The 21,993-nt window shown below is 34.4% G+C and overlaps 4 protein-coding genes across 6 annotated transcripts in view; 3 read left to right on the top strand and 1 right to left on the bottom strand.

Moving 5' to 3' along the window:
- Positions 1-3,234: 3,234 nt before the first annotated feature.
- On the top strand, positions 3,235-4,778 carry LOC111434688 (F-box protein CPR30-like). The gene has a single exon (XM_023072166.1). The coding sequence runs from the start codon at positions 3,417-3,419 to the stop codon at positions 4,602-4,604; it is 1,188 nt and encodes a 395-aa protein (XP_022927934.1). The 5' UTR covers positions 3,235-3,416; the 3' UTR covers positions 4,605-4,778.
- Positions 4,779-6,069: 1,291 nt separating this feature from the next.
- LOC111434553 (putative transferase At1g60990, chloroplastic) lies at positions 6,070-15,075 on the top strand. The gene is made up of 12 exons (XM_023071974.1): positions 6,070-6,338; positions 6,845-6,946; positions 7,584-7,617; positions 9,134-9,207; positions 9,325-9,390; positions 9,492-9,556; positions 12,041-12,128; positions 12,232-12,297; positions 12,540-12,705; positions 13,943-14,026; positions 14,100-14,227; positions 14,707-15,075. Exons 1-12 carry the CDS (start codon positions 6,120-6,122, stop codon positions 14,911-14,913), a joined length of 1,299 nt encoding a protein of 432 aa, XP_022927742.1. The 5' UTR covers positions 6,070-6,119; the 3' UTR covers positions 14,914-15,075.
- Positions 15,076-15,984: 909 nt separating this feature from the next.
- On the top strand, positions 15,985-20,238 carry LOC111434554. Its single transcript, XM_023071975.1, has 7 exons — positions 15,985-16,261; positions 17,198-17,297; positions 17,410-17,530; positions 17,645-17,766; positions 18,286-18,407; positions 18,507-18,666; positions 19,932-20,238. The coding sequence occupies exons 1-7, from the start codon at positions 15,988-15,990 to the stop codon at positions 20,044-20,046; spliced, it is 1,014 nt and encodes a 337-aa protein (XP_022927743.1). The 5' UTR covers positions 15,985-15,987; the 3' UTR covers positions 20,047-20,238.
- Positions 20,239-21,169: 931 nt separating this feature from the next.
- LOC111434552 (probable kinetochore protein NUF2) overlaps positions 21,170-21,993 on the bottom strand; it is an 11,801-nt gene continuing 10,977 nt past the window's right edge. For 2 of the 3 annotated variants that reach the window (XM_023071972.1, XM_023071973.1), the window contains exons 10-12: positions 21,758-21,915; positions 21,554-21,649; positions 21,251-21,427 (exon numbers count right to left, since the gene is read on the bottom strand). In XM_023071972.1, the coding sequence (XP_022927740.1) occupies positions 21,377-21,427; positions 21,554-21,649; positions 21,758-21,915 (305 nt within the window). In that variant the 3' untranslated portion in view covers positions 21,251-21,376. Of the gene's footprint in view, positions 21,428-21,553; positions 21,650-21,757; positions 21,916-21,993 lie in introns of all 3 variants that reach the window. The other variant, XM_023071971.1, reaches the window with a different exon arrangement.

Raw genomic sequence — 21,993 nt, 5'->3', positions numbered from 1 at the left:
AAAAAAAAAAAAAAAAAAAAAAAAGATCAACACAAAATCGAAAGAAAAATCTTCAAAACAAGAGGTGAGATTCGTCGTATCTAACGATATTTCGAACTTAAAGATGTCAAATTTACACCTCCGAACACCCGTTACGTGTTCGTGATGTCAAACGTTGAAAATATAATGGGAATTTGTGGTGGGCATGGAGCCTTGTTGGATGTGAAGGTAGCCAATGAAAGAGATGAGATATTGGCTCACGACTTTCATAGACATGTGTGGCCAACAAATGTTAGGTAAAGAACAACTACTTTTGACTCATCAACTCAACAACAACAATGCACTAAAACGTCTTCTTTATTAATACACGTTCAAGGTTCAAAGCTTGAGCTCCTTTACTCGATACTTGAGGATTTTATCGATAGAGTTATCATGCCTTTATTTTTTTGTTCTCTTAAAAAACTTCATACTAGTAGAGATTGCGTCCCTCACTTATGTACCTATGATCTTCTTTACGTGATTAATTATTAATTCAAACAAGTTAGATGTAGAGAAATATTCAGACCATCAAGTGCTGAATTCGGAACATGTTGGAAGGACTGTGGGGTAGTATTCACTCTTAAGAAGCGAGGAACATAGATAACGTGACTGTATCGCACGAAATGCAGAGGAATGTTGGAGCCATCAGATGCCGAATCCATGTTCCGAATTTTAATATGAATCCCGAGCACGAGTCTTACCTACAATAAATCAATTTTAGGGGAAGGCTTCAAAGTTTCAAAGTTCCAATTATGTCATTCTATAAAGTCTTGTGTGGACAAATTCAATCACCGATTATTGTTTGTTGGGCTTTTATAAAAGTAGTGATAACTATAATGTTCGAGGTAAAATTTCGTCATAAGGTTGAATACAAAAGGCTCGAAAAAAAATAGGGTTATCATAAGCTAATGTATGGTCTAAAAAGTCACGAGGTTAAACCCGATCGAACTCTAGAAAGGTTGATCCAACAAATTGGACCGAACCCATTTGGTCAATCCCTTAACGATGTAGGCCTATGCCAGTTTGTCTAACCCATCGACCCTCGAGGATTTAAGGCTAGTTTGGTTGAAACCTACTTCGACAGAGCAATATAACCAATCCTTTAGGGGTGATTCTCAAGCCACTAAGGCCGATCAAGATATCAATCAATTTAATGAATCTTGAAGCGAAATCAACCTTAAAGGTGAGCGGGAGGCCAAGTGTTAGCTAATACTCAATTCTTTGTCTCTCGGAAGCTTCTACTGAGCTCAAAGGAGAGGCATTCAACAAGAGCGTTATGTAATTATGACGTCTCAACAGTTAAACGAGAGTTTCAAAGAGTGTCGGTTATAAGTGCGTTAGTACTACATCGATATCAATTATTCTTGTTTTGCAAATACATTTTGCTCGTAGTTGATACAATATATAGATATTTAATCGTCAACTATTCAAACATTTTCAATCAATAATATATATATATATATATTTTAAAGGATAATATTGTAATTTTATCAATAAATTATTTTAGAATTTTAAATTTTCTATCAATACATTCTTCCAAATAAATTTAATATCCTCATTAATTTATTTTTTTATTATTACACCGCGAATATTAAAATAAGTTGAATATTCAAATAGTTTTCTTTTAATTTTTTCTCGATCAGAAAAACAAATTTTCACTCTTATTATTGAACCGAAAAAATCAGGGTTAAAATAGTCATTTACCCAATTTGAAATCGTATATGTGACCTTAGGTTTGTTTTTTCCTCGAAAAATTTTACACTTTAATTGTATTTTATTTTTCTAAGATTTTTATTTGCACAATATTCATAAAAATTCAAGGGATAATTAGTTGATTATAATTATAATTATTGAAAATAAAATTTTCAATTAACTTAACTTAAATAATCATAAATTACATATTAAATATATTTAAAATGTTGGTAACTAATTAACTAATTAATAATTTTAGTAAATATATAACTACATTTATTGATAACATAATGAATTGAATATATTTTTATAAATGTTATTTATTCATTATAATTAAATAATAAACTATATTAATTTTGGTAAATCAAAATCAATTAATTAATTAACAATTGTATAATTACACATACAAGATGAAAGGTACGGAAAAATATAATTTTTTTTTTTAATGATTATTAGAGTAAAAAGGTAAAAAATAGTCTTGTAAATTAATAATTTAGTCCATAAATATTTTTTAAAATTTTTGTAATAATTTAGTCCTTAAATTTAATATTTGTAATTTTTCTAAAAAAAATATTCTTAAGATTTAATAATTTTTTTTTTTACATACATGAATTGATTAGGTATAAAGGTGTGTACGTATCAGAGTGGAGGTAAAGATGACTTTCCCGTCTCTGACCCGACTCTTACCCCCATTTTGCAGAGTGAAGGTAAACATGACTTTTCCGTCTCTGACCCGACCCTTACCCCTATTTTATTCTCAATTTATGCATAATTTTCTATTAAATTTTATAAGTATCGGAGTATAGATTCGCTACCGAATAAAAATTTTAAGATATTAGTTTAGATTCGTAATAAAAATTTAAAGATATTAATAAAACTTTTGAAAGTATAATAAAATATTTCAGGATATTTTTGAAATAAAATATAACAATTTTCTCCCAAATTAAATGTAAGCGTAGTTATTTCTTTAGCCGGTATTAATAAAATATCAATAATTTCATTAAAAAAAAAACTAACCGTAAATTTATTTTTGAATTTCTAAGAGTATTATTAAAATTTTTGTAAGTTTCGAGATCCGAACTTGACGTTTCAAGGAGTCTCTGTTCATCTTCGTTCAAGGCAGGACACATTGGACCTCAATGAGTTACATAGAGTGACTGTAGCTAAGGTTGTTAGCGGTCTAGATAAGACGCAACCCAGGACTCTCAATTGAGATAAGCTATAACTCTCCAACAAGGATTACCTACGAGGACAGCAACAACAAACCCAACCCTTAAGACAAAGTCTATAGCCAGGACTCAGAAGGCGGCTAAAGATCGCTCGAAAGCGAGTAGCTAAGACCCTGGTTCCCGGAAAGTATTTATCTTAATTTATTTAGCTTTAATGTTTGATTTATTTATTTATTATTATTATTATTATTATTTTGTAATTTTTCTCTAAATTAAATGACGTGGGGAAAGATGCACGCTATGAAATGGTGTGTCTTTTGAACGACGACGACGAAATAATCAAACAAAACCGCCGTTGATTTTTATATATTTCTTTGTCGTTCTGTTTCTCTCTCTCTCTCATAGCTGTTTTCTCTTTCTCCTCTTCAAGCTCTGGAAATTGCAGCCACTTTCTTGGAGACGGAACAAGAAAAATCCGGAGCTCTTCGAAATTCTGCAATTTTCTCATCTGAATTCCTCAATCGGAAGCTTCATCAAATGTTAGATTCTCTCCCGCCGGAGGTTTTGTTCTACATCTTCCTCAAACTTTCCTCCAAAACCCTCATACTCTGCAGCTGCGTTTCAAAACCATGGCGTTCTCTAATCACCGATCCGGTTTTTGTCCTCTCTCACCTTAATCAATTCAACACGAACCGCGGCGGTGATCGTCTACTTCTCCTCCGGCGGTGCTATGGTACCGGTAGCAAGAATGGCGAGCGCTACTCTCTGCATTTCGATACTGAAACCTTGGGGATTTACAAGGAATTGAAGCTTCCTTATGTTAATTGGAATGAGAATTTTAAACTGGTAGGTTCTTGTAACGGATTGTTGTGTTTGTTAGGTTTGGATATTTTCTTGTGGAATCCTTCGATTCAGCGATTCCTCGCTGTTCCTTGGCCGAGCGATATCTTCACTGTGTATGGCACGCCGTACAAGTACGCGCTTGGATTTGGCTTCGATTCTCGCGCTAGCGACTTCAAATTGGTTAGGTTAGTGTATATTGAAGGTGAATCGCCTTTGTATGATTATGAACTTCCGCCTAAGGTTGAGTTGTATCAGCTTAGTACGCGTTCTTGGCGACAAATTATCGATCCTGCTCCTTGTTATGAAATACTCAAATCGCAATGGACACAGATTTTTATGAACGAAGCTGTTCATTGGATTGCGTTCACTCGAAACCGCAGAGGCTTTCGATGTGTAATTCTGAGGTTCCATATGGATAGTGAATCTTTCAGCACAATTGCACTTCCACATGGTTTGGTGAATGAATTTCCACAGAATTTGAAAGTTGCAGTGCTTGGAGGATCACTTTCTGTTCTTCAATGCGGCTGGTATCCTTTCGGTAATAGATACGTTTCATCTGTTTGGATGCTGAGAAAATATGATGTGCCTGAATCTTGGACAAAAATTCTGAGTGTTGATCCATCTCAAGGGCTGGGAATGGCTCTCGGTTGCAGGGAAAACGGTGAGATGCTTATGACATCTAGAAATGGAGAACTGGTTTCATATAAACCGGAGAATCAAATTGTGAAGGGGCTTGGAATTCGTGGAGCTCATGATTCTTTCTTTCTGGATACATTTGTTGAAAGCTTAGCTCTGCTTAATCAAGGGAAAAGAATCGTGAAGGAAGTGCTTGAAGATGACGATTGGGATGAATATCATGGAACTTCTGCAACTCTCAACTAAAGCTTCAGATCGGTAAGCAAAAATGTTAGTGTAAATTGATTGAAATTGTTTATTTAGTTGCAGTTGAATTGCATCCTGTTCATGTGTATGTTAATTGAAATTGAATACTGAGTTCCATTTGATTCTGTTTTCTTGAATGATTCTATTGAAGTTTGAGTTCATGAAGCTATTTTCAAGAACCCAAAATCAATTTTGAGAACTATGGATTCTTTCTAAAGTTCTTGAAGACATAAAAAAGTTAGATAACGGAGATTGAGGATTCTCGAATATAAGATCACGAAAATTTGAATTACATTTTCGTATTACGTTATTCCCGTTAGTAACCCCTCGTTGGAAAACTAAGTTAGCGATACTCTCATCTATTTATACTGTCTTGTTCTTGATAAGAAAATGTCATACATTTTAGTTATGTTAGATGAATGGCCTCCCACGTTCGAGCGACTCCTACCCGCTCGACGTCCATCATCTCCTCCCCAAACATTGTTTCGTCAACATGGGTCGTATCAATTTGTCTCTCCTAAACTACCGTCAGGGTGTTTTGTTGATTCATGAGTTAAATTCTTCTAAGAACCTGACAAAAAAAAAAGAAAAAAAAAATTAGGCTAATTTTGATTTAAAATTTGATATTTTTAATTTAAATTTTGGGAGAATAAGAAATGATTACGGACAGCTTTTCTACTTTTTACATGGAACAATGGTCGAATTTTGTTCCGTTCTTTCTTTAAAAAGAGGAAGCGTACGAGAAAATTGGAAACAAGAATCAGAATGTCACTAAACGAGCTTTAGTGTTCTATTAGACACACGGGCTCTATGCGGTGACCTCGATAACTAATTACCACAAGATTATTCAAAACACATATTATTGTTACACGATGACGTACCGTCCACAAAATCAACCACGTGCATACATATCTAACAGTAAAAAAAAGCATCTATTATCCAAGAAGACCGTCCCATATCACATTAGTAATAATAAAAAAAAAAAGAACTTAGTTTGATTTGACCATAGTCTCGAGTCCGTTTGAAACAACTTACATATTCAAAAACTTTATTCAATCAATCTGAAATTAGCTCGATACCGTAAATAAAAAGTTCTAAAACCCTTATATTGAAAAAAATATGGAAAAAGTTCGAGCGGATATTTAATCTTTTTAAAATAATGCGACCGAAAAAATAAACACAAATTTAAATAAAACAAAGAAATTAAGGTATTTCCCCGGATTTAACCTAAGGGCTATAAAAGAAAAACAACGTGAATGCATCTATCTTAGTTTTGGTCTCATGATTATCACTATAATGTTGTCATCTGTATAAGAATGTCTTTCCTTTACCTGAAAAATAAGAGTAGTACGTAGAATAAGTTGTGTCGGTAGATATAATCGAAATTAATTTTTGAAAATTATTTTAATGAAAATTTTAAGAAATTATTAAAATTATTATTTATGAGGATTTAAACCATTAGCGCTGCGCAACAGCGGAGAAGATAAATTCGGATTGGAGTCGATTCAGACAACTATGGCTTCTTACTGGAGCTATGGATTCTCCGTCTCAGATGCTGCGATTCCCTCTACTAGCAGAGCCTTCATCTCCAATCCACGGCCATGTCGTCTACGGCTCCCTGCATTTCGACCTCGGAACATTAGGAAGCCCCATACCAAAGCGAACAGAATCAGAACTTCCTTTTCTGCATTGCCTTTCGACCTCTCCCCTCCTCCGATCGACGAGGACCTTCTTGTAAGTTTCTTTCCTCCTTTTATTTCACTTTGTTGATATGTTTACTTCGGTAGAAACTAGAGAGGAGGGAGAAACAATCGCCAAATGATTTTGTTTTGAGACTGATGTTTATAATCGGTGCTTGCGGAGGCTGTTTGTTGTTGTTGTTGTTGTTGTTATTATTTTTTTGCTGAAATTGTTTCAACTGATTTGGCTCTGTCGTAAAAAGTGGAATGAGACGCTATTGTTTATTGACATGTTGGAGTTATGATATTTTAACTGATGACATGAAGACATATGCATTTAAATTAGGGAAGAGGAGGAAAAAGAAAGAAAGCAATGTGCTAGTATGCTTGATTTCAGAGAAATGATTCTCAAATCTTGTTCGGAGATTGAGAACCAACCCTCGTTTTCCTTTTCAGACGGCGGTTAAGACTGTATTATTGCTAACAGTTGTTTTATGTGCTAAATTCCAATTGAAATGTTAGAACTTGCAATACTCTAATTTAGATATCTATGATGGACAGGAGGCTGCAACGACTGAAGGTGCGAGGATTTCTGATGATGGGATTATTGAAACTTTTCATAATGATGATGAAGCGCTGGATGCAGCCAATAATGGGGTTGCAGTATGTAGTCTTTCAGCGTTTTTCTTACTGGTGTCATTTTTCTTTTTGCTTTGTTTAGTTTGAGAACTTTTTATAGCTACCTTTGGAAAGAAAACACTGTTTATATTCATATCTAACTGTGTTAATTTGGTAATATTCTCAAATATATGAAAACATTTCTAAATTGCTATTTGTCTGAATTACAATATGCCAATTAATTCTTTAGTACCCAAATGAAGTCAGAAGATGGATGGATGAATTAGAGGCAGTACAGTGTGCTGTAGAAGTCTAGATGGTAATAATTTTCATAAGATGGTCAATTAGAAGCTCTCCTCAAATATCGCACGTGTTACGAGAGTTAGCTTTTTGACTGTTAGGCAAGACCATTAAGTTTGTGAGGAATAGTAAACTTTTGATAGGCCTTTTTTTTTTCCTATTGTTTATCTTCCTATCTCATAGGGTAAATTGTCACCTCTTTTATTAATTTTTATAGCTACTCTACACTTTTGTTCAATTGGAGAAGTTTCTTGTAACTAGCATAGAGTGGAGGTTTTCTCCCTGTTTTTGTAATTTCATATTTCAATGAAATTGTTTCTTAGAAAAAACAAAAGTTATATCCTTCACGGTTGATTTTTGTTCTTATGTTGTTAATTGTTAGGTTGTGGATCTCTCTCATTTTGGCCGAATAAGAGGTACATTCTCTTCTTGCTGTCTAATTTTTTGTTGCACTATTATTTATGAGTTTGATCCTACAGAAGGCGTATAAAAGTTTTGCCGCCATCCTTTAAAGCATTCCATGTAATAATATGGAGATTTATGGCTGCTTATGATTTTTGCTTTTCAAGCTTTAGCTTAAAAATAATAATAATAGAATGATAAATGATGTATGTGTATATGTCTTTGCTCCTTCTTTGAAATAACATGGCTTTGGTGGCCCATTCTTTCTTAAATGACCTCATATTGTAAAAGAAAAAAGATCTTCTAACAACATGAATACATTACAATTGAGTGTGAAAGAAATGAAAAAATATTTTAAGTTGAGTGATTTCCCCACCCCCCCAAGGGATAACGTTGGTGGCAGGGGGTTGGTGTGTTTAGAAATTCCCTTCAAGGTTTTAGGTTCAAGCCCCTTGGTGGAAAACTCAATAATTGAAATCCTTGTTGTATCTTTGAGCTAGCCTTGGGTGAGTAGAATATGTGCAAAATTCACTGCGCAAGAATATATTAATTAATGACAAATACTAACTAATTCTAATGCAATTAAGCCCTCAAGAATTCTACAAAATGTAGACTTAACAGCAAGATAATTAAATTCTAGCAATCCTGAAGTATGGAGCTAAAATTACACAATGATTAAAACATGAATCAATCAGCAAAGGTTCTGGAATTGGCAGAAATCCTAATTTTATTTTTAGGTCTCGGTTGTTTTTGCAATGATATGGCGTGTTGCAGAAATACTGTGGAACTGATGAAATGCTGTAGCATTTGTGCAGCAATAGTGCGCAGTGAACTAACAAAATTATCAAATTAATTTTCAAAAACTATTTCTAATTCGTGAACTCCAGTTCTTAAGTCAAGATTAACACGTCTATGAAAGCCCAATATTAAGAACATGTGATTAGGTCCAATTTTCTAAGTATACAAGCCAAAAGTATATGCCTGTACCTTTGATCTACCCCTTATTCAAGACATGAGCCTATTTTTGGACAAGAGACAAACTTTCCATTGATATAAGAAAGCTAGCCTATTCTCCACTTGTACTTGAAACCTGTCCTCCAATGGACCTGGTCCATGAAACCACAGGCCACATGATCACAACTCATGTGCCTTCAAGATCACATCGTCTTCTTTCCTAGCCTTATAATCCTCAATGGACTTTGTTTGCAATCAAGACTTCATTGAGCATTTGTCCACCAGATATAAGTGTACTTTAATGTCCTAAAATAGTTTAATTGTCCACCAGATATAAGTGTACTTTAATGTCCTAAAATAGTTTAATTGTCCACGAGATATAAGTGTACTTTAACGTCCTAAAATAGTTTAATGCACAACTTTCTTAAATCAAATTTTATGCAGTCATCTTCTGTACTGAACTTCTCATGCTTCTCAACCGGTGGTTGAGATTTTCCCACAAATCTTGAATACTACAGTATTTAGTGCTTTTGCAACCGTTTTTCTTATGAAACTGATGCATTAATGTACATGAAGTTAGTGGAGAAGATCGTTATCAGTTTCTTCAGAATCAAAGCACAGCTAATTTTGAAAGTCTCTGTCAAGGACAAGTAAGTTTCAAATAGGCATATCCTATTCTAATCATGTTTGGTTATATTTAAATTCTTTTATAATGGATTTATATTGATTTAAGATTGATGTTTTATGTTTTTTTCTGTTAACTACAGGGATGCAGTACTGTGTTCGTTACGCCCACTGCTCGGACAATTGATATTGCACAAGCATGGATCATGGTAATGCTGTCAAATAGTATTTCTCCATGGTCCATGGTTTTCTATATCATAACTTGTTCGATTTCATTCTAATATTCATTTTTTATACATTGTGTTAACAGAAAAATGCCATCACATTAATTGTTTCGCCAGTGACCCGTGAAAGCATAATTCAGATGCTCAACAAGTAGGTGTTCTTGTAAGTTTTTAATTGCCCCTTCATGGGTGTTGTGCTTTTTTCTTCTCGACTATAAGTATCCTTGCACTAGAACCATAACTTGAGAGTAGTAATTACGAAACATCAAGACCACAATTAAAAATTACATACAAACTGAAAAATTACAGGAAGGCCTCCCAACCAGAATTAATCTCAAAAGATGGGTAATTGGGAAAAGCTCCAGACAGCTCTCCAAGAAACTGGATGGGTCTTTATCAAAGATGAGCTTTCCACCCAAGGGATCCTTCTATTTCCGAAAACCTCCATCTTTTAAACCAAATCCCCCAAACTACAGATTTAACAAGAGAAACCCATAAAACTGTTGCCTTCTCCAAGGGCGTGACTGGTAGGAAGATTAAAAATATTAAAATTTACCTAAAATTGCCCAACATCGAAGATTGAAAGGAAGCATCCCACGTTAACACTCTTAGAGCATGAAAACTTATCAACCTTTTGACGTGATAATTAAAAATTGCGTTGAAAACAGATTGGAACAAGCTGATTTCCAATCCAAGAGTCTTTATTATTATTATTTATCTTTTAAAAAAATAAAAAGGAAAAATCCAAAAGGCTTTCCAGAAAGAATTTTCTCACCACTGCCTACCATGGTCAAGGGAAAACTTATCATAAATATTTCTAAACTATATCACGTTCCACCAAGGGCTTCCATAGCTTTCACGTATATTTATTTTTGTGCATTACCCGGAAACTTCTTTCATGGACACCCTAGCCACCACGTAATGTCACAGTTCACTTGATTTAAATCCTCTTTGTGGGCTTCACACTCTCAAGCTTTTTGTAAATTTTTTGTTATTATTAGCCAGGTGATTATTTCAGATTGGACCCTCTTTCTAAGGTTTATTTGATTGGTCTTTTCCTGTTGGGCTGTTTTTTTTTTTGTCTTTGTATATTCTTCCATATGCCCTTTCTCATAATAAATAAGATTTTTTTTGTTTACATTATTTATTTACATGGAAACAATATTTTTTATTGATAAAATAAAATGAGATATTGCAAAAATAGTTGCAATTCATTTGCATTTGGAAATCAAATCTTCAAAGCCGTTTGATTAAAAGAACTCCATTCTTCTTCCTTTAGTTTTCAAACCCTAACCCATCATCCTCCGAAGGATCAACTACAGAATTCCATCCAATAAAATGTGATATCTTTTAGGCACCGTGAATTTTCTGATATGGTTTGGTATTTCTATCTGCACTTAACAGAAACACAAAAAGAGACTATAATAAACTGGAAGATTGGGTCACACCAAATTGCGTAAACACTTTCCGTCTACGACTTTTGCAGAATGCATAAACATAAGCTGAATACTTTATTGCATGGGGAATAGCTTCTATTCATCTTGATTTGCAGATAATTCCTTGGAACACCATTGTGAAAAGGATTTGAGTACACAGTTTCATGTTAAACTATAGTGTCATATAGGTTGATGAAATTGAGAGTTTCAGAAATTTATTTCATCCATTGGTCCAACTTAAGATAGGAAAACAACATAATTTATTTGATTATTCTAAGGAATGTTACACGGACTTTCCATTATTTATTTATGGATCTATATTTATTGTTTATATATGTAAGAAAACCTTGTATTTGATTTGAATATAAAAAAAATACAATATCTTTATTGCTTCCTAAACTCAAGTTGGCATAAGAGCAGCAAACGAAATGTGGTGTAAAAACACAATATCTTTATTTCTTCCTAAACCACTCTTTCTCCAAATTGGTGTCCATTGTGCAAGAAAGGCAACAAATCACAAAGCCACTTACTTGCATGACATCTCACATCTCACATATGCTAAGAATTTTTGGACAACGATTCTCAATATATTTGTATGACATCTCACATTTCCTAGAGAGGTAAAGGATCTATTAAACATGACCTTAACGTACCACCCTTTCAAGAATACAAAAGTCTTATTGTGGAAAAATCTCATCATGACTTTCCTTTGGAGTCTGTAGAAAGAGAAGAATAAAAAAATATTCGCAAAAAAAATTTCTACAAAACTTGTCGACAATGTTGTTGACCAAGCTATATCTTGGTGTAAACTATCTAATATTTTTACTTCCTATAGTTAGACCTCCCCCATTGTAAATTGGGATGGTCTTTTGTAAATATCATGGTTCTATATTTATTAACTTGTATTATAGTTCTATATTTATTATTTATATTTGTGATATTTTTCCTTATTGGTAGAGGATCTTTGTTCTAAATAAGAAGACCTTGTATTTGATTTGAATATAGAAGAAATACGATATCTTTACTTCGTCCCTGAATTCGTGTCTATGGAGGCTAAAACGTATTAAGTTGCACACGTCTTTGAATATATATTATGTCATATATTTGTGTGTATATTTGATTTATGCATATAAGTTGTTTTTTTCTTTTCTATGTATACCATTTATTATTCGTAAGTTTACAAAAGAATTTTTTACTAGGTACATATTTTTGGCGGACAAAGTAGAGATTCAAGATATTACCAAGCAAACATCATTGTTGGTGTTGGTGGGACCTAAAAGTAACCAAGTAAAAGAGCACTATGCAGTTTTCATGTACAAGCAATATTGTTTTTATTCTTATTTCTGGTTTTCACGTACTAATTTTTGAATTAACCCTCAAATGCAAGCAGATCATGGAGGCTTTGAACCTTGGTAGTATAGCTGGAGAACCATATGGAACACATCAGCACTTTAGTGTAAGCTTTTATTTCTAATTAAAGCTATCTAGCATTACTTTCCTTTCTTTTTCTAATGAGAATCAATGTTAAAATATTGAGATGTGACAGAAACACTCCCCTAACATTCAAGGGGCGACAAAAACTTATTGAAAAATTAATTATAAAAGCTCTTTTGTTCTAGCATTACTAATCTGGATTTAAATTACACAGTTTGGAAATATGTAGATGTTACCAATGAAATTTGGAATCTTATTGTGCAGGTTAATGGTATGCCAATTACCGTTGGGGTGGGAAATATCATTTCTGAAGAAGGTTTTTCACTGTTGATATCACCTGCTGTGTCTGGATCAGTATGGAAAACTCTAGTTTCTCTAGGCGCTGTTCCAATGGGCTCAGACGCATGGGAAAAGCTGAGGATATTTCAAGGTGTACATCCCTCAACCTTTTTCTGCTCTTTGGTGTTCTGGTTCAATGTTGTTTTGTGCACTTGAAATTTTAGTGCCTTATGTGAATTTTGATCAATATGATCCTTTACTGTGGACACTGTTAATCTGTAGTTGTGACTCAACAAGCATCCTGACGTGATAATCTAATTCAACGTCTAAACTATTTTTGACGCTTTACCTTTTTTTTTTTTTTTTTTCTGTTCATTTCTAACTGGGAGTATGTTTAATCAGATGCCTAATCTTTCCAAAGGTGTATGAACTAAAGAACTATAATAGCTTAAAGAATACTCTAGGTTCATTCCATAGATGTTTAAGCATTATCAATGAGATTTTTTTTTATTAGACTCTCTATCAACAGCGCCAGTGCTATTCTCCATCTTGGTACTAGTTGGCCTGAGTTGTCAACGGTTTGCAGACATCTCTATGCGTTAACAATTCATCTCTATGGATGGATACTCCTTTCTTGTTTAGTTGGGTGTGGGTAATTTTTACTTCCTGTCCCACCGTCAGTTTGTGGTTTGTATGTTGGAAGAAAAGTTTTTTCTCTGAAGGCGGTAGACTTACCATCCGTTGGTTTTGAGTTGTGTCTCGACTTATTTTCTCTCTTTGTTTAGGGTCACCAATCTGATCAATAGAACTTTGGAGAAGCTTATGAGGGATTTCTGATGGAAGGAGGTTTATGAGATCTCAATCAGAGTGTGGGATGTGGAGGCTAAGCCATTGGATCTTGGTGGGTACAGGCAATTTAAGGGCACGAAATGAGGCCTTGTTATTTAAATCGTCGTACTGCTTTTTGCAGGAGCCTAGCACCTTATGGAATAAGGTCATTGTAAACAAGTATGGACCCGTTGTTTTGAGTGGATTTTAGGTGGGTCTTTGTAAGACAATTCAAGAAATCCATGGAAAGCTATCTTTGTTGGGCTTCTCTTTTTCTTTTAGTTTGTTCATTGGTCAAGAGTGATGAGTTTGATACATTTGGGAGGATAAGTGGTTGGGAGATACACCATTTTTGCTCTTTGTTTCCTTGATTATACCATTTTTCTTCTATGAGGATTCCCTTAGTAGCGTCCGTTCTTCCTACTTCTTGGAGATCTTTCTTGATTATACCATTTTTCTCTCAATATCTGTGGATGTAGCCAAGTCTTAATTTGCTTGATTGGAGCTCCTGTGATACCGTGAACTCTTGTATCACTTGATAATTTGAGTAAGTTTTGCAGGTATGCCAGCTCCTCAGAAAGAGCTTACTGACGAGTTCAATGTACTCGAAGCTGGTCTTTGGAATTCAATTTCTCTCAACAAGGGTACTCATTTCTTGCCATAAAATTTCATCACACACCTAGCATGGATCGATTATTCAATTTTTAATCTCTGTAGGTTGTTACAAGGGACAAGAGACCATATCTAGACTAATTACATATGATGGAGTAAAACAGAGATTATGGGGACTTCAACTATCAGATTCAGTGGAACCTGGCAGCCCAATAACTATTGATGGGAAAAAGGTAGCTATTTGCATTTTTTAATATGGACCATCGCTGGTGCGATACTCACTTCTCAGCGACAAGTGAGTTAAGCCAATTCGTTTGTGCGTTGCCTACGGCCAGACAACGTATGCTCGAGCCTCTGGCCCTGATTTAAGTAGAAGGTTTTAGAAAACGGGAGCAGAGAGATTTTTGAAAGAGAGTTTAAAAGCAAGATTTAGTGAGAGATTAAAAACGGTGTTATATAGCATGCAAGCAAAGGCAACAACAACGGCTTAGCAGTATATAACTATTCGGGTAGGGAATATTATGTCAAACCCCAACCAATTCATGAACCTCTTTTTCCTTTCTCAAGAGTGATTTCATAGGCTTTATGAAACTCCTAAGAGCTGTCACCGAAGAATTTCTGCCCTTTGCCTCTGCATGAGCATGAAATTTCTGAACTGCATGACCATGTTTTAGGTTGAATATGTATACGTTTTGATTGAAATTGTGTGTAGGTGGGAAAGCTGACAAGCTATACACCAGGAAGAAAAGGGTTGGAGCATTTCGGTCTTGGCTACATCAAGAAGCGAGCTGCTTCCTGTGGAGACACAGTAATTGTTGGAGAAAACACCATTGGTAGGGTCGTTGAAGTTCCCTTTTTGGCTGGACAACCACCACTGTCCAACAGCTCAAGTAACTTGCCTCGACGTAGTGTACAATAATTGTTGCTAGTTCATTGTTCTTGATCCAATGCTCTATATTTCTTTTAATAATGTTTAGATACAGATACTTAGACTGATGGTTTTGGAACCCTGTTTGTGCATATCATCGGGGTTTGCTTGTAGTTCAACTGTATTTACAATATCAAACCACTTTTTTTTTTTTTTACTATTTGCCTAGGTAGTGAGCTAGGGATTTTAGCATAAGAATTTGAACTTCTTTTAAGTGTTTCCCGATGCCCTGCGATTATGCATAGGTTAGAGAGGAGGACGTGTAATAGCTTAAGCCCACCACTAGCAGATATTGTCATCTTTGAACTTTTCCTTTCGAGCTTTCCCTCAAGGTTTTTAAAACACGTCTATTAGAAAAAGGTTTCCACACCCTTATAAAGAATACTTCGTTCTCCTTCCCAACTGATGTGAGATCTCGTAATCCACCCCCTTTTGGGGGCAAGCGTCCTCGTTGGTTTGTTTTCCTCCCCAACCGATGTGGGATCTCACCGTTACGTGAGTAGGCCAAGGGCACGATTTGATGTAGAGAGAGACCTTCTGTTGTGTGGCCCTTGGTGGTGGTGTGTTTTGTGTAAAAGTGCCTCGGGGAGAATGAATCGTGTAAAAGTGTCTCGGGGAGAATGAATCACATGCTTTCGAGATGCAACTCTGCTCCCTTTATTTAGGATATTGGATTACTATGGAAGTCTACCTTTCTTTGACCAAATTGGAATTATAAACTATGAGTAAAGAATATTATTTAAAGTTTAAGAACTAAACGGACATCGGATCAAAATCTCATTAAAAAAAACGAACAAAAACTCTCGAATTTACCGTCACATATGTTAAATCTAAATCTCTATATGTTCGACCTCGGTGAGTTCTTATTTTAAAAAAATTTAGAAACAATATTTAACTACATGTGTGTATCATCTGCAGATCATTAATAATCCTTTTTATTATAAGAGTTAAAAAAATTTCATTTTTCACGGGTCAGGTGTTAAAAGGGTATTTTTGTCATTAAAAAAAGAAGAAGCTGTAGGACTGGAAAGCCCAATTCGCAGTTTGTTCGTTCTCGGCCCATTGATGATGAACCACACTTGGAGAGCGGACGGAGACTTTCATCCGTCCGTCTCCGAATTCCAAATTTCCAACAACAATTGCAGAGTTGGAAGAAAAAACAAGAGTGGAAGATCTGGAGAAGAAGCTCGCACCTTCAGAAATCTGACCAAAATGAATAAAACAACCATTTACGCTTGGCTTGTAGCAATTGTTTGCTTCGTTGTTTTGATGATTGTTACCCCTTCAATCCCTCAGTCGCAGGAGTACCATGATTTCGCCGATCATCGCCGATTTCTCGGTTAATTTCCCTTTCCTTTTTATATCATCTGCGTTTCTGATTCTTTCCGTCTATTAATGAAATGCCTATCCTCTGTTTACGTGTAATCTATCGCACTTTCATTCCGATATGACTTGTGTAGAGAAATAGGAGTTTTAGAAGCGATCCCATATGGAATTCTAGGGTTGAACCGATCAATTTCTTGCTGTTGGATGTAGTTCTTTTGTGTTTTTCCTCATCGCAATGGTGCGGAGCCTTTGTTTCGTAATTCCATAAGTCAAGTATGATAGTTAATCTCTCTCTTTTTTTTTTTTTTAAAGAGAATCCTTAATACAGATCTTCTGACTGTCGCTCAGATTGGTTTTGGGTCGCTTTTCAATTTTTAACATGACTTGGGATGGATGTTTTAAAAGACTGAAGACATTCTCTAGATTCATTCCCTTGAAGAGGCAGGCATAAGTCGGTGATCAAAGTAGAAATGAATCAAATTCCATAACTCATGTTGTATTAGCATTGCATTAAATTAATATTATTCTTCTGATGGTTAAAAGGAAGCGAAAAATTTAGCATGAAGATAACTGTGAATGCACCTATTTATTAATGTGATTGTTTCAATTATTTCTAGCATCATACATGTAACGATCATAGTGAGAATCATCACTCTTATTTAATTCTTTTGATAAGTATGTTCCAAAAACCATAAAAGGAACTTCCTAGTTCACTTACAAAAGAAGAACCACGATTAATCTAAAAAGTTACAAGCCTCTTATGATCAGAAGAAGGCTTAGTCCTCTTTCAATCTAGAGAAGATGTAAACCTTGAGGTATATATAGATAGTTTGAGTTTCACGTTGATGCTTGATCTGGGTCTCTACTTTTTTTCTTTTTCAATTTTTGTAGTATATATATGTTTTGCTAAATATTGATCTCAAAGTTTTGGCTTTTTCCTTTTTTTCAGGTATACCTAATGCTCTTAACGTGGTCTCGAATTTTCCCTTCTTGGTTATCGGTCTCATAGGCCTTGTCCTTTGTTATCGTGAGAATTACTTTAGGCTGAGGTGCATTTTCTTTTGATATCTTTTGTGTATTATCTTTCCTAATTTTTTGATCTTCTATGATGAAGTAATTTATTGTGCCATATTAATTTTAAATTGATCATGTTTTCCACAGTTTGCAAGGTGAGCTTTATGGTTGGACTTGTTTTTATATTGGCGTGGCTCTTGTAGCCTTTGGCTCCTCGTATTATCATCTTGAGCCAAACGACGCACGCCTTGTTTGGGATCGTTTACCTGTGAGTCACTTCCCCAATTATGGAGCATTGCTTATATAGATTATTTCAAACATCTAATCGTATTGCAAGCAGTATATTGTAATTTTGAATCATTTACTCTTCTGGAAATTGTAGATGACCATTGCATTCACTTCGATCATCTCAATCTTTATTATTGAAAGAATTGATGAGCAGAAGGGAACACTGTCCATCGTGCCTTTATTGTTGGTCGGTATAGTTAGCATTTTATATTGGTGGTAAGTGCTTTCAAATTTTCTTTTAACAGTTAGCATTTTACTAGTTAAACTCGGCATTGTTATTGTAAACAGTTTGGAATACTATATCTTATATTATTGAAAAATTGGTTTTGGTATTAAAGTCCAGATTATTAGAGTCATGGAGTAATGCAACATTAATGGTTTAGTGGGAATGATAGGTTTGACTTTGTTTTGTAAAAACACTGTATGCTAGCCAAAGACCAAGTAATGCCGTTATTAACGTTATAAATGCAATTCTTGTTCGAACTGCTATCTGAGCTTGTGTGTTATTTGTAGTACAAATTAACTGTCTAGCTTTTGAGAATTACGAATCTTCTTTGACTTTTGGATGATCAAAATGCAGTAGAAAAGATCTCAAATGTTGCCTTCAAACTTTCGGAGGTTAATGGTTATCTCAACATTTAAATGCTAGAAATACCAGCTTGATTATGGAATGTACTTCAGGGAATTTCTGATCTGGGTTTCTTGCTGTACATGATTGACCTATGTCTTTTGCAGCTTGTTTGATGATCTACGCCCATATGCACTTGTCCAGTTTCTTCCTTGTATTGCTATTCCATTAATGACTATTTTATTACCTCCAATGTATACACATTCCACCTACTGGCTTTGGGCTGCAGGTCAGTTTCTGCTTTAAGGTATTCTGTTGCTGTTTAATGTCTTGCATTAGTGTTAACTGTTGGTAATATGTAATCGTGGATACTTTGTTATACTTGCAGGGTTTTATTTATTAGCAAAGGTAGAAGAAGCTAGCGATAAACTGATATATAATTGGACGTTTCATATTGTTAGTGGTCACACGCTCAAGCACTTATGTGCTGCTATGGTTCCTGTCTTCTTAACTTTGATGCTTGCTAAGCGAACAATTGAACCAGAAAGGCAAGTATTTCTTGCTCTCTGTTCTTCTAATTGTTTTAAGCTTGCCATTGTTTATGCAACAATGATTTATTTTGGAAGTGCGTACTCGTGGAAATGCTTCAAGTAACTCTGAAATACTAAAATGAGACGAAGTAGAAGTAATTATGCAAATGTCTGACATTTCTCTTGCAGTTCTGTTTTTATTCATTTCTGATATGGAATTGAAACTATGTTTGAATAGGATCTTGTTATTTGCATGTTTTAGATTTTATAGGATTTTTAGCTTATATATATAATAGAAACAATTTTATTGAGGATATGAAATTACAAAAAGGAGTTGTTAAACTCCAATAAGCCGCAACCCAAGGTAGTTACACAGACCTTATCCAGTTGGATAAAACAGAAGAAATGCTAAAGCACCTTTTGTTTCATTTTCTTGCCAACAAAGGGGTCAAAAGGAATATCCTTATCTTGGAAGATTCTTTCGATACCTTTCTTGCCAAGTAAGCTGGAAGAAAGCCCTGAAGAACTGCATCTAAAGGAGCTTCTTTTCCTTGTTGCAAGGATGACCCAATGATGTAGATATTATATTTTCCATAAAAGTATGGGTCATGGTACAAACCTTGAAAATTTTAGGTATCTGGCATTGGTCGAGTTGGTTTGACCTTGTTCTATCTCCTCCCACCTTTATGTTCTTACTTTACCCCAAGTCTGATATCATTGTTAATGGAACATGAATGCTCCATTCTTATGATATGTATATCTCTGTAATGGGATATCTCTTTGAGATCTTTTTGGATTATGATGTTTTTCTCTTTTAGATGGTGCTCTGTCATCCCAAGAGATTCACATGGTTTGCTCATCATCACCTTAGAAAAATCTTCTGATAGTTCTATGGACAACATATCCTCTGTCTCTCACTCCTTTCAAATCTACAGTTTATCTTCTCTTTTAGCCGATTGGAGGCGCTTTTTGTAGCCTACCCCGGTGGGATCAATTTCCACAAATTAGATATTGAGGTGGTAGAGGAGTGGATGTGGTCTTTGGTGATCAGGATAAGTTATTACTGTTCCTCTTACCTTGTCTGCAAGAAATTGGTCAAATCATGGGAGAATATCTGGGTCTAGGAAAGTAGCATAGCTGGAATGTTTCCCAAATTGTATGCTCTTTCTTCCATTTATCACAAGACCATACTGTACTTTCATCCATAACTTGCATACTTTACCATTTCAATATCATTGCATTATAAGCCTTTTTATGAACACTTGTTTTGTGATGTCTTGCAGGCAGAGTTTATATAGGATTTGGAAGGTGTCATGGATGAAGGTCAGAGATGATAAGACCAAGGTTGAGGCCTCAGCTTGTTCCTTCTCATCTATCCCTGTCCAAGAACCACAATAGTTGTATAAATTCTTGCCAAGCATATTTAAACTTCGACCAAGTAAATAATGCACTTGTATAGTTGTATGTAAACATTAAGAAACACCACGCAAAACTCAGCATATAAGATTTTGATCATTAATGGAGTATAGGGTAAATCGTAGTTTTTGCCATTGAACACTAACTTATCAATGGATAATATTGTTTTAAATACTCTTTTTCATTCTTTATTACTTTTTTTTTAAAGTACTTGAAGACTGAAATGACAAATTAAATATTTTTTACCGTCAATATATGATAAAATTTTAGGGCTTTTGTCAATTTACCTTTGGATCAAACCTTTAGTTTTTTTTTTTTTTTTTTTTTTTGAATGAATGACTCGATTTTTAGACCAAATTATATATGATCTACTGCTTAAAAGTAAGGTTACATAACTTTTTAAGTCACAAGTAGTTTTTAAGTCACAAGTAGTGCAAGAGTGATGAGAGTAAGATTCAACTTGTTCTTCGTTGTCGACTTGAGGATCAACACAATCACTAGAGATTAGGCCACGGTGTTCTGGGATCAAATTGGCAACCTTGTGAATCAAAGTGTATCAATTTATATCCTATGTTTGAAAATTTTAATATTTATACGGTGTTCTGTGATCAAATTGGCAACATTGTGAATCAAAGGAACATCAAAATGTATCAATTTATATCCTATGTTTGAAAATTTTAGTATTTATATGTATAGAGAGTTTCCATTATATTAATTAACCTCACGAACTTTCATAAACTTGATTCATTTAAAAGTTAATGAAAGTTTAGGAGCTTCATTCTACTTGGTAAGTCTCAATACATAGNAAAAAAAAAAAAAAAAAAAAAAAAAAAAAAAAAAAAAAAAAAAAAAAAAAAGTGTAAATTGATTCTAGCATACAATTATTAGTTTGGACTAAAAAAAAAAACAATATACTATAATTATAATAATCATAATAATCTTGAAGTGTTTTCTAGCTCTTTTTCCAAAGCTTATGATTAGTTTTCACTCACTGAGCAAGTTCTTTACGATGAAAATGGTCCTTAGAAGAAGAAAATCTTGGGATCTAACACTTCGTTTAACTAATTACTTCTATTGAACTCACCAGAAGCAAACTCCAAATCAATCTTACAAACGAACAGTTTATGGAGCTGATTGATTATCATTAATTATACATACTGAACAGGCAGAAGCTCCAATAAGGGGTTATATATATATATGGATTAGAGCAAAAGCTCAATTTCTTAATCAAAAGGTAACAGACTAGAAATTGCTAGAAATTGACCTTAACAGTGGACAATCATCTACTGGAATGTGTCTGCTCCTCTTCCTCTTATGGCTTCACTTCCATCAATGCCCCAAACGAGTTTGTATATTGGTGAAACTGCAATCAAAATGTTAACGGACTATTTATTTTTGTTGTTAAGAAACATTTCCGGAACTAAATATAGAATTGAAACAATGATTTTCTGTTTCCCATTTTTTAAAAAGCATAGATTGTGGTGTTCACCTCTTTCATAATATTCTCGCATTTATGCAGTAGTTCTTGCTGTTTATGGACATTAGATTCTCTCAGGGAATTTGTTTTTGAAGTCAGAGCATCAACCTACCACCACAATTAAGAGCAAAACAAGTAAAAGAGAATTCTTGTCATGAGCATTAAATGGATTAGACTGAATCCTTTTGAAAAGTAAGATTGAAGAGAAAACAAAACCTCCATGAGCACTGCTTCAACATTTTTTTGCCTTTGTTCTAAATCAAGCTTCATTGATTCAACCTCCAACCTCACGTTATTCAACTCTTTTGCAGCTTCCTCACATTTCACTTCTCTTTCCTTCTCTGTCTGCCTTCTTAAATCTTCCAATTGTCGCACTGGAGAGAGGAAAACAAGTTTTCTTACAGAAAAAAAAAAAAAAAAAAAAAAAAAAAAAAAAAAAAAAAAAAAAAAAA

Source organism: Cucurbita moschata, unplaced genomic scaffold (genome assembly GCF_002738365.1).
Source record: "Cucurbita moschata cultivar Rifu unplaced genomic scaffold, Cmos_1.0 Cmo_Scf00045, whole genome shotgun sequence".
Lineage (NCBI taxonomy): Eukaryota > Viridiplantae > Streptophyta > Magnoliopsida > Cucurbitales > Cucurbitaceae > Cucurbita > Cucurbita moschata.
Note: the sequence above shows the minus strand (reverse complement) of the source record. Positions and strands in the feature narration are given on the sequence as shown.

Coding starts and splice junctions, on each gene's coding strand:
- LOC111434688 (XM_023072166.1), top strand. CDS start 3,417: ATGTTAGATTCTCTCCCGCCGGAGGTTTTGTTCTACATCTTCCTCAAA.
- LOC111434553 (XM_023071974.1), top strand. CDS start 6,120: ATGGCTTCTTACTGGAGCTATGGATTCTCCGTCTCAGATGCTGCGATT. Junction 6,339..6,844: donor CGATCGACGAGGACCTTCTT/GTAAGTTTCTTT, acceptor TATGATGGACAG/GAGGCTGCAACGACTGAAGG. Junction 6,947..7,583: donor CAGCCAATAATGGGGTTGCA/GTATGTAGTCTT, acceptor GTTAATTGTTAG/GTTGTGGATCTCTCTCATTT.
- LOC111434554 (XM_023071975.1), top strand. CDS start 15,988: ATGATGAACCACACTTGGAGAGCGGACGGAGACTTTCATCCGTCCGTC. Junction 17,531..17,644: donor TTGTTTGGGATCGTTTACCT/GTGAGTCACTTC, acceptor TGGAAATTGTAG/ATGACCATTGCATTCACTTC. Junction 18,667..19,931: donor CGAACAATTGAACCAGAAAG/GCAAGTATTTCT, acceptor GATGTCTTGCAG/GCAGAGTTTATATAGGATTT.